General features: G+C 48.4%; 2 protein-coding genes across 13 annotated transcripts in view; one reads left to right on the plus strand and one right to left on the minus strand.

The window, feature by feature from the left end:
• Positions 1-15405, minus strand: part of DYNLT1 (dynein light chain Tctex-type 1) — a 241327-nt gene that overhangs the window by 64917 nt on the left and 161005 nt on the right. The window lies entirely within an intron of this gene.
• Positions 1-15405, plus strand: part of SYTL3 (synaptotagmin like 3) — a 117672-nt gene that overhangs the window by 57385 nt on the left and 44882 nt on the right. For 10 of the 11 annotated variants that reach the window (XM_058435639.1, XM_058435638.1, XM_058435641.1 and 7 more), the window contains 4 exons: positions 3818-3869; positions 4908-4977; positions 10379-10457; positions 14660-14784. In XM_058435639.1, the coding sequence (XP_058291622.1) occupies positions 3818-3869; positions 4908-4977; positions 10379-10457; positions 14660-14784 (326 nt within the window). The remainder of the gene's footprint in view (positions 1-3817; positions 3870-4907; positions 4978-10378; positions 10458-14659; positions 14785-15405) is intronic. The other variant, XM_032161575.2, reaches the window with a different exon arrangement.

Genomic DNA, 15405 nt, shown 5'->3' on the forward strand with positions numbered 1-15405 from the left:
ACTAAAAATACAAAAAATTAGCCAGATGTGGTGGCGGGCGCCTGTAGTCCCAGCTACTCAGGAGGCTGAGGCAGGAGAATCACTTGAACCCGGGAGGCGGAGGTTGCAGTGAGCCAAGATCATGCCACTGCACTCCAGCCTGGGTGACAGAGCGAGACTCTGTCTTAAAAAAAAAAAAAAAAAAAAAGAAAAATTGGGATGACACCTGGCAACCACCCGAGCAGCAAATGTGTGCAAAATGCTCCGCGCCGTGCCTGGCAGACGCGGCTGCCAACCAGCCGTGTGCCTGAGATGAGCCCTGGCAGCCTCAGATCTGGGCCCTGGCCCGCAGCTGTTCCTGTCCCTGACAAAGACGGGTATCCCTGCTAAAGTCACTCGCCAGCCAGACAGGGCAGGGTGGTGGGGGCCCTTGATCCAAAACACCTGCCTCTCGAGGGGTGTCTGTCTGTGAGCATCTCACAGCTCCTTGCGCGAATACTGACATGTTAACAAGAGGTCAAAATTCAGGGCTCTTTACAGAAGCTTCTAGGAAGAAACAGCTGAGGAATCAAAGAGAAGAAGTGAAATGACAGTCAACAGTGGGCTGGTAAAAGCCACACAGGGCAGTGCTGCGCCAACTTCCTTGAGTTCTCAAATCCGCCTGGGTCTTGCTCCAATGGGATTGGGGCTCTGCAGGCTGGAGCCTGCCTGGCACTCTGTGTCTCTAGCAACCCCTGTGCTGCCTAGAGCAACAGCCCACAACTGGGGCAGTGAGGGCAGGGGGCAGACTGGGACCTGCAGGTCCCCCTGCATGTTTTCATATGTCCTGTGAGCCAAGAGTGGGTTTTACATCATCATCATCATCAGTATTATTATTATTTTGAGATGGAGTCTCGTTCTGTCTCCCAGGCTGGAGTGCAGTGGTGTAATCTGGGCTCACTGCAACCTTTGCCTCTTGAGTTCAGCCTCCCGAGTAGCTGCGATTACAAGCGTGTGCTCCCACGCCCGGCTAGGCTAATTTTTGTATTTTTAGTAGAGACGAGGTTTCATCACGTTGGCCAGACTGCTCTCGAACTCCTGGCCTCAAGTGATCCGCCTGCCTCAGCCTCCCAAAGTGCTGGGTTTACAGATGTGAGCCACCGCACCTGGCCGGGTTTCACATTTTTAAATGGTTAAAAAAAAAAATCAAAAGGATAATCTTTGTGACACATTCAAATTTCAGTGCCCGTGAAGTTTCGTGGGAACGGGCACGCCTGCCCTTCATTACTGTCTGTGGCTGCTGTCATAGGGCGGAATTGAGCAGCCGTGACGGGCCCCTCCCCAGGGCCAGCAGAGCGCAAAGTTCCCTCTCCAGCCTTGACCCAGGCCCCGCCTGTGCCCCGCGTCGCTGCAGCCGGCAGGGGTCAGCAGAGAGCCACGCGCACGCCCGGGCCGTGCAGGAGCTGCGCTGGGGACGCGGAGCATTTGCGACCCGCGCCAAAGCGGAGGTTTCCTAGCTGGGGTCTGAGATGTGGACCTGAGGTAGAACTGCCCGCGGGGGATAGCACGAGGAGAGGAGGTGGGGGTGACAGTAATCGTGCAGGCAGGGCCGGCCTCACCGGGTAGGCAGGGCAATAAGGGACAATTGGTTTGCTGTAGTGAAAGGGCAAGGTCTGCAGGCGTAGGGTGACCCCGCAGGGTGGGGCACCCCGGAGGCCACGTGGGCCTGGACTTCAGGCCGCGCCATAGGGAGTCACTGAAGGGCTCCAGGTGGTAGTGTGATAGCCTTGGATTCTCCAAGAGGGATGTGGCTTTTTGGTGACTGTGCCTCAGGATGCTGTTGCCACAACCGGGGACAGAGTGACAGTGAGAGTGAGGGCTGTAAGGCCACATAGGGCAGGAGGGACCCGGGGCAGGGTGACTGAGGGCTGTAAGGCCACGAAGGGCAGGAGGGACCTGGGGACAGGGTGACAGAGCTGTAAGGCCACAAAGGGCAGGAGGGACCTGGGGACAGGGTGACAGTGAGGGCTGTAAGGCCACGAAGGGCAGGAGGGACCTGGGGACAGGGTGACAGGGCTGTAAGGCCATGTAGGACAGGAGGGACCCGGGGCAGGGTAACACTGAGGGCTGTAAGGTCACATAGAGCAGCGGGGGGGACCCGGAGGCAGGGTGACAGGTGAGGTCTGGAAGGTCACTTAGAGCAGGAGGGACTCGGGGCAGGGTGACAGTGAGGGCTGTAAGGTCACGTAGACCTGGGGACAGGGTGACGGTGAGGGCTGTAAGGTCACATAGACCTGGGGACAGGGTGACAGTGAGGGATGTAAGGTCACATAGACCTGGGGACAGGGTGACAGGTGAGGGCTGTAAGGCCATGTAGGGCATGGAGGACCCAGGGACAGGGTGACAGTGAAGGCTGTAAGGCCACATGGGGTAGGGGGACCCAGAGACAGGAGCACCCTGTGGTATATCGCCGCCTGCAGACTGCTGTGTGCTGGCTGTCTCCCAGGTCTATGCTCGCCCCAGGTTGGGCAGGATGAGCAGCGTGGCTGTTTTTCTTCTTGCTGCCATGGCCAGCACACTGCAGTCAGGCTGTCTCTTTTTTTGCTTGGACCTGGATGTTTTCTCTTAGGGGGCTCCTACAGGTGCCAGCTTTGGTCCATGACCAGCTGGTCCGACTAGTTGAGTGCTCGGGCTTCAGGCAAGGCTGTATTGTACCTTTTCGTTCTGTCTTAGAGAAGTATTTCTTAATGGGGAGGGGAAGGGTCACAGGTGCCTTATAGAATCCTGTGAAAGTCAGATGTCCCCCAGATGAACTCCAGAAAATGCACACAGGCAGGTGGACTCGGAACTTTAGCCATGATTTCAAAGACTCCTGCACTCCCTATGGCCAGCCTGGCTAAGGACCCCGGCCTAGGGGCTGCCTTCTTCCTTTGAGGCTTGGGGCTTGGTATTGAGAACTTAACATCAGATGCTATTTGCCCTCCCAAAGGCCAGCCCATCTGATTTTCTTACTGTCCGTGTCCTTCAGTGGGTCTTATGGAAGTGATGTTTCCATATGTAAATGTTTTTTTTTGGAATGGCTAAAATCCCCCAAGCATCGGCACAGGAGCTAGACTGCCTCCCAGGGTGGCAGGCCTGGTGTTCTGGTCTGTGTACTGGGCAGAGTGGAGCCCTCTGGGAACCTCCCTTAGCAGGAGAATGCTGCTTCCCAGCCCCCTGCTGGGTGAGGACTGGTCTCTTCCTATGCATTTGGCCAGGGAACACTGTGTTCACAGAACTGGAAACATGCTGAGTTTTATTTCTGGGGTCTTAACACATCATAAAAACCTATTTTCTTGAAACAAAAAGAGTACTATATCAGATGCAGTCTTATTTAGGAAATTATTAGCCTCTATAACTAGAAATAAGTAGATTACAGTTTTTAAAAGATTAATTTAATCTTCATCACAAGACAAGCTTACGGGAATAGATTCATTCCATTATGAAATGTTTCCAAAGGACGAATGGAAGATTTAGAAAATCTAATCCAATATCAACTTTTAATAAAAGTAGTCATTCCCAACAATTATGGTTTCATAATGTGTGTGTATGTTTAAATGACTTTAGGGGAGTATAATTTCCATAACATAAAATGTGTCTTTTCGGTGTACAATGCAATGATTTTGAGTACATTTACAAAGCTATACAACCATCTCTACACTCTAATTTTGGAACATTTCTGTCACCTCAAAATGATCCCTTACTTTTTAATCACAAGAAATGATACTAGAGAAAATAATTTTAATCTACTATTTCCTGTATTTACATCAGCTAAGTGCTATTCTTAATAATAAACGCCCTCTGTGGATATCTCTTGCAGGCAAACATGAGACAGTTGGAGGGCAGCTCTTGCAATCTTATCAGAAGCTGAGGTGAGTGTTACAAAGGACAGACCGTCCCAGGCCCTCCAGGGCAGGAGCGCAGAGGACACTCTGCAAGAACTTATACGTCTCTTGACTTTCACATGTCACTGCTTTGGAATGTGACTCTTTTTTTTTTTTTTTTCTTTTAAAGATAAAGTTCCTGAAAAAGATTAAAGCAGAGATGTTTCCAGATTCTCACGAGAAACCTTCTAGCTAGCGTAGTGTTTTCTCACTAAACATTCAGCTCTACTTCTTAAATTCTCCTGAAGTGTTATAAGGAAACTAAATATGATGTTTAATTGCACTTAAGTGAAATTCTAAAGCAAGCATTCGGTTTGATTTCTCATGCCTATCTCTAACACCTTACCTAGCGCCTGGCGCGTTAGAGATATTGGTGGAATAAACATTGATAAAATTGGATAATGGCCGGAGAGATGTGAACTTCTTTGCACAAAATTCTAAAAACTGAGCAGTCATGAAGCCAGCCATAATTCACACACCTGATTACACCTAATTTATTAAAGTGTTTCTGAAAGCTCCCCACCAGCTGCTATTTTGTTTGGCCCATGGTGAAATTTTCCAATATCGAGACTTTTTCATTTTTTTCCTCCCCTTTTCTTTCCCATTTCTTTTAGCACAAGCTTCCAGTTTGCTTCGTGGTTGATTCTCACATCCACAACATTTTTGGCGCTTCTGCTGGTGTGGTTTGTGCTAAGAGAACACGGGAGTGCAAATGGGAGCCAGGGGTTTCCCCGCAGCCAGGTGGCAGGTCCAGGCCGGAGCACCCAGGCTGTTTCAGAACACGTGACTGAGCGGGGTGGAGTACCCAGGCTTTAGGCAGCATCGCCCTCATATAGATACCAGGAAATCATGCCCCTCATAGAGCAGCAGGTCCAAGCAGGGCCGCTGGCTATTTTTCCAAAAAGTGAGGCAGTTTAAAAGGCAGAGAACTAGAATTATAGAATAATGGCACATTTTGTGTATTTGTAAAACTAACGACTTGCATGGTTCACAACCCATTTCTTATTCCTGTATTTTCCTTGGCAGCAAAATTTCTGTGGTTCCTCCTACTCCACCTCCTGTCAGCGAGAGCCAGTGCAGCCGCAGTCCTGGCAGGGTAACGTATCCATTCTGGGCACTTCTCTAGTAGGGGTTAGGGGATAGAAGGAGAGGAGGCAGGGGAGCTTTCGAGGCTGAGGCTGGGCATGGAACCTCCCAGCAAAGGGATCTGACTGTGCATGGAGCAGGTCACAAAGCAGGGCGGGCAGCAAGGGCCCTCAAGGCTGGGCAGAGCTTCTCTCCTCATTCTGGCCGCGGGACCCTCTGTGTCATCAGCGACCCCTTCTGCCTGCACCCGAGGTCTCTTTACTCTTGGCATCGGCATCGGCCCTCTTCCCCAACTGTGCTCTGTGCTGGGCGTGTGTGTAGAGTCTCTGGGGTCTAAGGGGAAATAAGATTAGTTAACGTGTGTGTGAGAGTGGGAGTGTCTCTTTTGAGTGTTTGCAGCCTCTAATGTACAGTGGACCAGCACCATTTCTGTCCGAAGAAATTAGCTGTGCCATCTTGGGGCAGTTACCTGGGTTTCCCACCTGAGAGGTGGAAATAATTATACAGGTGCTGCTTGACTTATGATGGTGTTTTGTCCCAATACACCCATAGTAAATTGAAAATATTGTAAGTCAAAAATATATTTAGCTAGGCGCAGTGGCTCACGCCAGCACTTTGGGAGGCCGAGATGGGTCACTTGAGGCTAGGAGTTCGAGACCAGCCTGGCCAACATGGTGAAACCCTATCTCTACTAAAAATACAAAAATTAGCTGGGCATGGTGGCAGGCACCTGTAGTCCCAGCTACTCTGGAGGCTGAGGCAGGAGAATTGCTTGAGCCTCAGAGGTGGGGGTTGCAGTGAGCCAAGTGCCACTGCCCTCCAGCCTGGGCAACAGAGCAAGACTCCATCTCAAAAAAAAAAAAAAATTGTATTTAATACACACCTAACCTACCAAACATCATAGCATAGCATAGTCTGCCTTAAATGTGCTCCAAACACTTGCGTTAGCCTACAGTTGGGCAGAATCATTTAATGCAAAGCCTATGTTATAATAATAAAAATGTTATTAATAATACAAAATAGAAAAGATCAAAATGCAAAGTACGGTTTCTACTGAATATATATTGCTCTCACACCATCATCAAGTCAGAAAATTGTAAGTCATACCATTGTACGTCGGGGAGCGTCTATATTTGTCTGGCTTGCCTCCCATGGCTGTTGTGAGAAATTAACAAAATAATGTGTATGTTGGTACTTGGAAAACTGTAAAGTGCCATGGAAATATATTGTCTTGGTTATCTTCATTATTCTATAAATTAAAGGGAGCAGGTATATATGGGAGAATATGGGCGCTGAGCATAATCCCAGAAGACATAGTCCTGAGTGCCATCATCCTGAATGCTGGAATCCTGAAAGATCAAAATCCCAAAAATACAATTCTAGAAAATCTAAAAATGATTTTGAAGAAATTTATTTAAAAATTTTAAAGGGGATTTGAGAAATATATAAAAACATGGCAATAGCCTGGGCAACATAGCAAGACCCCATCTCTACAAAAAAATAAAATAATTAGCTGGATGTGGTACCACATGCCTGTAGGCTCAGCTACTCAGGAGGCTGAGGGAAGAAGATCCCTTGAGCCCAGGAGGCCAAGGCTGCAGTGAGCCATGATTGCGCCACTGCATTCCAGCCTGGGCAACAGAGCGAGACCGTGTCTAAACAAACAACTAAAAACAAAAACCATGACAGAACACTTCATTGGCCACTTTACACAATAAATAGGCAAAAACAGTGTGCATATTTTTGCAAGCATAAACAGATATACTAATGACAGTCACATGGGTATAATTATGAACAGATGAACCATATTCATAAAGAAATGCATCAGAAAGGGAAATGTAGAAATACATATTACTATGGCTGGTATTGTGTGCATCCAGCTTTGTAACTGAAATGTTGTCATGAACAATAGTATTTTTCAGTCATTTGACGAGATGGATCAAAAACTGCCATGGGTCACCATTGCATATACAGTCACCCCAACAGCTGAGATCTCAAGAAATTTTATCTTTTGCAAATACAGCTGTACAAAAAGGAGATCTCTTCACTTAGAAAATATCAACATTTTTATGTACACGTCAAAGTCATGGTGTGATGACGTACTTCGAAGCATGGAGTCAATTTTCAAAAAAAAAAATGCATAACACAAATTGAAACTCTCTAAAATTCTCTGCAGTTTTTACCTCCAGCATGGGAAATGATGCGAACATGAACTACACGGCATAGCAAACTGTGCTGTGTGTGAAGGGGCAGAATTCATACACAACTAAACTAATTTGGCAGGGGAGATTTCTTGTATTTTTTTTGCCTGTGTTTTTACTTCTAAGATCTTTGAAACACTTGCTCCACTTGTATTTGGAGAGTGGTTGTGGTCTAAGCTTTTTTTTTTTTTTGAGATGGAGTTTCACTCTTGTCCAGGCTGGAGTGCAATCGCGCGATCTTGGCTCATTACACCCTCTACCTCCCGGGTTCAAGCGGTTCTCCTGCCTCAACCTCCTGAGTAGCTGGGATTACAGGCATGCACCACCAGGCCCAGCTAATTTGTTTTGTATCTTTAGTAGAGACGGGGTTTCACTATTGGCCAGTCTGCTCTTGACCTCCTGAGCTCGTGATCTGCCCACCTCGGCCTCCCAAAGTGCTGGGGTTACAGGCATGAGCCACCTCGCCCTACCAGGTCTGCGCATTTTGTAAGCACATGCTGTCCATTTGAAAGGCTGGTTCTTGCTCAATCGTTGCAATTAAGCCATTTCCTGCTTTTGCAACACCAATACTAATTAGCTTTTAAACTTTTACCATTCATTATTAAATAACCTTATACTCATATCACAGGCTTTTTGGTGAAGGAACTGTTTCACAGATCTCTTCTGTTGTGTTGTAAGGAATACAATAAGAAGGAATGATAGGTGGCTTCCTCAATACCAAATCTGTATTAGGGTTCTCCAGATAGACACAGCCAATAGGATATGTATATAGATACATGAGAGGAGTCTTACTAGGGGAATTGGCTCACGTGATCACGGCAGCTGAGAAGTCTCTCCACAGGCCATCTGCAAACTGGAGACCCTGGGATACCAGTAGCGTGACTCAGCCAAGTCCCAAGGTGTCAGCACCAGGAAAGCGGATGGTGTTCTTACAGGAAACAGATCCCAAGAGACGGTTCTTGGATCTCGCGGAAGAAAGAATGCAGGGCGAGTCCATAGAGTAAAGTGAAAGCAAGTTTATTAGGAAAGTAAAGGAATAAAGAATGGCTACTCCATAGACAGAACAGCCCTGAGGGCTGCTGGTTGCCCATTTTTATGGTTATTTCTCAATGATATGCTCAACAAGGGGTGGATTATTCATGCCCTTTTTAGACCATGTAGGGTAACTTCCTGATGTTGCCATGGCATTTGTAAACTGTCATGGCACTGGTGGGAGTGTAGCGGTGAGGATGACCAGAGGTCACTCTTGTTGCCATCTTGGTTTTGGTGGATTTTAGCCGTCTTCTTTACTGCAACCTGTTTTATCAGCAAGATCTTTATGACCTGTGTATTGTGCTGACCTCCTGTCTCATCCTGTGACTTAGAATGCCTTCACCATCTGGGAATGCAGCCCAGTAGGTCTCAGCCTCATTTTACCCAACTCCTATTCAAGATGGACTTGCTCTGGTTCACCTACCTCTGACAATGTAACTCTCAGTTCAAAGCTGAAAGCCTCAGGACCCAGGGAGCCTCTGGTCTAAGTCCTGGAGTCCAATGGCCAATCAGCCTGGGTTCTGATGTCCAAGGCAGCAGGAGAAAAGTCTGTTCCAGCTCTCAGAGACCAATTCACTTGCTGTATTTGTTCTCCTTGGGCCCCTGGTTGAGTGGATGCTGCCTGCCAATATTGAGGGCAGATCTTTCTAACCTAATCCACTCAGACTCACACACTGATCTACTCTGGAAACACCCTCACATACATACCCAGAATAATGCTTTACCAGGCTTCTAGGTATTCCTGAAGCCGGTCAAGTGGATGCCTACAATTAAGGTGTCATTAATTAATTAAGTCCACGAGTCCACCCCTTGTCAAACTGGTACCCATAGGCTCTCCTTCAGTCATACTTAATTTAATAAAGGCAGTAACAAGGTAATAGGTCCTCCTAACATGACACAACTATCCCATAATTGTGATTTTGGGGATTTTAGATGTTAGGGATTTAGACTTCAGGGATTTTAATCTTTAGGGATTTAGACTTTAGGGATTTTGATCTTTCAACGTTTAGGATTATGGCATTTGAGACTGTGTCTGTGAGATTATGATCCAAACCCAAAAATATATAATGCTGATAAGAGAGAAGAATCACATATATGCTTTTTCAATTTCTTTTTCTTTTTTTTTTTTTTTTTTTCTTCAGACGGAGTCTCGCTCTGTCGCCCAGGCTGGAGTGCAGTGGCGCAGTCTCGGCTCACTGCAAGCTCCACCTCCCGGGTTCATGCCATTCTCCTGCCTCAGCCTCCCGAGTAGCTGGGACTACAGGAGCCCACCACCACACCCGGCTAATTTTTTTTGTATTTTTAGTAGAGACGGGGTTTCACCGTGTTAGCCAGGATGGTCTCGATCCCCTGACCTTGTGATCCGCCCGCCTCGGGCTCCCAAAGTGCTGGGATTACAGGCGTGAGCCACCGCGCCTGGCCTCTTTTTCAGTTTCAAACTGAGACTCTGGGGTGACCTTCAGAATCCTGCTCTACTTTCTCCTTGAAATTTCAAATTCTCCAGAGTCATTCCAGTACCTGTGTGCTCAAGATGTATTTATTGGACAGATGGATGATTGGATGGGTGGTAATGTATAATGGATGGATGTTTGCTGGCTAGATGGGTGGATGGGTGGATGAATGAATGAGACTTGGAGAAGGAAGTGAACTCCTTTCTGTGTTTTATCTTTTTTTCCTTCTCTTCTGCATTGGGAAGTGGAGCCCCTCAGCTCTCGGCTGGTCACCTTGTAGCTTTTACCATCCTCATCCCCTGTGCCACCCGCATTCTGCCACTGTTGACATCCCTTCTGCGTGGAGTTGGGGTGGGGCCATTGGAGAAAAGAGGTTAAACAAGCAGTAATTTACTTGAGTCCAGTCTTTGAGCCAATGAAATGCCAGTCATCGTTTCCCAGGGGTACTTGTCATCTTGTCAACAACCCGCTGATAATGCTCCTTCAATGTGAATATCAAAAGTAGGGAGAGACGCTGAATAAAGAGGATGCCTACCCCTCGGGAAGAGTGCTGTCCACCTCCAGGCCTGCACACACACACCCGCGCCCACCTGCACCCCAGCACCAGCCCACACTCACGCACACACACCCACATGCCAGTGTTTTGGGATTGGCAGCCTGGACACTGCTGAGGCAAACACAAGTCATCAAGCATAATTCTCATTCTCTCCTTCTGTCTCTGTTTTAGTTACAGGAATTTGGTCAGTTTAGAGGATTTAATAAGTCCGTGGAAAATTTGTTTCTGTCTCTTGCTACCCACGTGAAAAGTAAGTGCATGCTTCGTGACGTGTTTTCCCACTACTCTCCAGGCCAGCCGAGCCCACTGGCCAGGGCCTGGCCAGTGAGCTCGGTTGGCACTGTCCCTCAGGCCACTCCCTTTGTCTCTGGACCCTGGGGAAAGCCACAGCACCTGGCCCTTCATCTCTTTCCCAACAGAGCAGGCCTCTGGTTCCTCGTAGGAAGGGAAATGGCGGCTCACACCTGTAATCCCAGCACTTTGGGAGGCCAAGGTGGGTGGATCACTTGAGGTCAGGAGTTCGAGACCAGTCTGGCCAACATGGTGAAACCCTGTCTCCACTAAAAATACAAAAATTAGCCAGGCATGGTGGTGGGTGCCTGTAATCCCAGCTACTGGGGAAGCGGAGGCAGGAGAATCACTTGAACCCAGGAGGCGGAGGTTGCAGTGAGCCAAGATCACGCCACTGGACTCCAGCCTGAGCAGCAGAGCAAGACTCCGTCTCAAAAAAGAAAAAGAAAAAGATGCAATTTCAGGGAATCTAAAACCAGAACCTTTCAGGCCATTGGGGCCCAATATCTATCATCTGCATGGAATTACTTTGCCTTTCTCCTTTTCTCCTTGGTAAATGTATTTTCTTCAGTTAGCAGTAATCCTGTGATTTGCAGATGCATGTAACCCAGAACCACCTCCACTTGCAATCTTGTGTCTTTCAATGTTCTTTCTGCTCAGATACTTTTTTCTCTTTTTATCTTAAAATGCAAGTCCCAGAGGACAGACTCCTTTTCATGCCTCCTAAGATGCCCACGGCTGGTCAGGTGTTTAGAAAGTGTCCTTAGTGTGCTCAAGGGTCCTTAGGCACGGATTTCTCTTTCACTGTGTTTCTGCTCCGCTTCTCTTCATCATCCCCTTTTCTGCAGTTGCATGCAGATAGTCTAAGTGCTGCACTTGGCTCTGAGACAGTCTCTTTATATGACTTTAATTAGTTGTCCGTATTCCTCATGAGCCCTCAGCTGTCACACGATGACAATGGACATCAAAGCACTGCTCTTCAGATGAGCAGAAACAGTGACTGTCTCATGCAACGGGCTGTTCCTTTCTTGTTCAGAGGGAGGAAGCAGCTGAATTTCATGGGCCTGTTTGCTAAGAGCATTTGGTGGCTTAAAAATCACTGTTCCCACCCTGCTGGGATCTCTGACAGTAACCCCTGCTCTGTGCCCCTCGGCCTGGAACGCATTTTCCAGCTGTCCCGGCTGTCTCTTCTCTTGTTCTCTTGTGGGTGCTATTTTCCCACCCACACCCTCGTATTTGTAATGTATGGGTGGGTGCTAGTCCACCTTTCCCTGTGTGTCTTTCTAGATGCACAGCCCTTCTCCAAATCTATGTGGCTTCTGTGAATTGTCCCCCACCACTGCCACTGTAGAATCAGTGCCTTGGAGTTAACCCCAACTCTGTCATCCCTCAGCCACCAAAATCCAGAGAGGTGGGACACACGCGTCAGCACACATGCGCCTTCCTGGACGCTCCCAGCCCTGCACACAGGTGCATTGGATATGCTCACAGCTGTCAGGTGGCCACCCCAGAGCCTGGCCTGTGTACCTGCTCACACACTTGAGGCTAACCAGTGTAATACCCAGGTGGATGACTAGAGCTAGTCCCTGGGCGAGGTGTGGGGGGTAATTCACAAGAGCAAAGCAGCAAGCATTCCTTCTCAGATATGAAAAGCTGACTGCAACTGCATAACCTATACACACACACACACACACACACACACACACACACACACACATCCAGCACCCCCCCGCACCCCTCCACCACCCCCCACCCCCAGAGGCAGAGATAGAAAACCCCAGCTTTCTGGCTGCTGGGAGTGGCACTTGGCCTCTGACCTTTCCCGAGTGCTTCCCCTGGTTCTGCAGGAACAGGACACGTGACCACACACACACCCTTCTCCTGTCTCTGCCACAGGACACGTAGCGTCCTGTAGGTGCTGACTCCTATTTCTTTGGATTTTGAGCTCTTCTTCTCGTGCCCCGTTATCTTATTGGCTGCCTGTTTCCCCACGGAGGTGGGTGCAGAGGGAAGCCTCATTCTGAGCGGACGGACTGTAGAGGGCCCCAGACTCTTCACTGGCCCAGGTGCTGAAGGGCGGCTTTGCCCCTGAGGGGTTTTGAAAGCTGACCCAGAATTACAGCCTCTAGCTGCTGATGCTGCCCAATGAAGTCAAACCAGCGGGAAGAAATGAGTGACTGCAGCTCTGTCTATTATCAGTACATTTCTAGAAGATGTCAGCATCTTCCCCTTAGAAAGGGGAAGAGGAAATGAGAAAACTGGCCTTGCTCAGAAGCAATCTGCATTTCTTTCTCTTCCTTATCCTTTGTCCCCTAATAATACTGACCTATAAGCCTATTTCTTAGAGCCCAAATTTCTCAAGAAGGCTTGTCTTCTCCCCTCGTCTGTGAACTTTAAATGGCCCAAATAGGCCCAGGCTTTGGGGTGGGCACTGCGAGATTGCTGGGGGCCCAGTTCCTCCTAAGGGCTGAGAAATTAGAGCCCCTCACATCCCAGACTAGGATGGGCCATCTGAGCCTGTCCTTTACTTTGTCCACTTTGAGGACCTGGTGCGTACTAGTGCCTTGCGAGCTGCTGGCCTTAGAAAGATCCCCCAGTGTTTCTTGATGGTCACCTTGAGGATGTGGGGATGGCATTGCTATCAGGGGAGGCTAGGAGGCATCCTGTTGGAAAAGTTTGACACCCCAGCCGTTTCGGGGAGCGTGTGTTGAATTTCCCTCTTTAGAGGAAAGAGACACTGCAAGACTCACTCCTGGGCAGTGTAGGCGGGAGAGAACCAATAAATAGTGAGAGGATAGAGGATTCATGCAGTAACATCCCGAGGAGGTGGATCCAAAGCCAGCTGGGGGGTCGAGAGCCACGCTGTCCGTTGCAGTGGCCTCTAACCATGTGTCGCTCTTGAGCCCCTGAAATAGGGCTGCAGGATGCACTACCAAAGCGAACACACTGGGTGTCAGAGACTCGGAATCCAACAAAAGTAAAATATTTCGTGGATAACTTTAATATTGATGACATGTTTTAATATTTTGGATATATTGTGTTAAACTAAATATAGAATTAAAATTAATTTGGCCAGGCATGGTGGCTTAAGCCTGTAATCCCAGCACTTTGGGAGGCCAAGGTGGGTGGATCTCTTGAGCTCAGGAGTTCGAGACCAGCCTGGCCAACATGGTGAAACCCTGTCTCTACTAAAAATACAAAAATTAGCCAGGCGTGGTGACACACACCTGTAATCTCAGCTACTTGGGAGGCTGAGGCATGAGAATCACTTGAACCCAGGAGGCGGAGGTTGCAGTGAGCCAATATTGCATCATTGCACTCCATCCTGGGCAAAGAGTGAGACTCCATCTCAAAAATAAATAAGTAAATAAAACAGAGTTAATTTTACCTGTTTTTTTTAAACTTTTTTAATGTGGCTACTGTAAAATTTAAAATTGTACGTGTGACTTACATTGTCTCTCTACTGGACAGCACAGCTCTAGAGACAGTTTTAAGGTCCCCATTTGGAGGAATGGGGTTCTCAAGGGAAAATGAAACCATCTTCGGAGGATGAAATTATCTTCAAGGTGGTTCTCTCACTTCTGTATGTGGCTTCCTTCCTTCAAACTTTATTCGTCTTTATTCTAGACCACTATTATACTGTAAAAATGAAACAAATTTGTTTACAGTCATTTTTCCAGGGCTTGCTTATTATAATTATGAGGACACCCCAAATCTTATTTTTACCTCGCTTCAAAAAGTCACAAGAAATGGTGTTAAGTTGTAACATCTTTGTAAGGAACCCCTAGAAAGCTGGCTTGTTTGCTGGGCTGCCGTCTTCGTGTTTGGACGAGTACACACGCATATGTGTGACCTGGAACGCAGATGAGCTTGGGTGGACGATTTCGCTTCGCCTCTCACCCTGAACATGGCCTGGGTGGCCACAGTGGGACCTTGAAGGAAGCCAGCCCTCTCCTGCCCTGATCCAGCACACTGTCTGCTCACCTTCCCAACGCCTCTGCACTTGGTGGGGAATGTGCCGCCCTTGCTCCTATGTGCACTTTGCCCTCTTAGGACCTTGGGACCTGCTGTCTGTGGGTTCAGGGAACCCCAGAAGAGGCTCCCACAAGTCTCAGCAAAGCTGCTTGTTCCCACCCATCAACCCTTGTGTTTGCCTTTTAGAGCTCTCCAAATCCCAGAATGATATGACTTCTGAGAAGCGTCTTCCTGCCACGGGCCCCAGGCAGTGTGCGGGCCAGACAGAGAGACGGAGCCAGTCTGACACTGCGGTCAACGTCACCACCAGGGTACCCTGAGCCCCGCAAGGCCTCCATGCTGATCACCTTCATGTTGTCTTCCAGAACTTTCTAGCCTGCCTTCTCTGTAGATTTATGTTTTCTTTGGTTTTATAGAAAAACAGTAAGCCATCAGAAAAACATAATTACCAGTCAGCGCCTCTATTTGGGCAGGCCTGGCCCAAGGCAGGTCAGGATTCAAGGTCAGTCTGGAAAACTGTTCAGCACAGGGAAAGGCTTCCACCTAATCACAAGCCCCTGAGGCTCCTCTGTGTCCACAGAGCTCCCTGCTGGCTTCAAGGCTGCGCCGAAGCCCAAGGGCTTCCTGCAGGGCCCACACCTGCCGGGTTAGCCCTGGAATCTGCAAGACCAGCAGCCTTTGGTTAAAATCTGTGCTGGCCTCTGATGGAAACTATTGAAAACGTAAAGGCACGAGCAAGCCTGTGGGGTGCTCTTCCCCCGCTGTCCACACAAGTGAGAGCTCCCTTAGTAAAGGCTTCTAGGGAAATAATTATTCCACCTTCCCACCAGGACTAACCCAGCCTGGAGTGAACGCTGCGGGTATGAGAGAGTGCCAACCTTAGAATGGGAAAACCTGCATTCTAGTTCAGCTGAGGTGCCTTGGCTGGGCAG

The sequence above is a fragment of the Hylobates moloch genome, unplaced genomic scaffold, assembly GCF_009828535.3.
Source record: "Hylobates moloch isolate HMO894 unplaced genomic scaffold, HMol_V3 SCAFFOLD_2, whole genome shotgun sequence".
NCBI lineage: Eukaryota > Metazoa > Chordata > Mammalia > Primates > Hylobatidae > Hylobates > Hylobates moloch.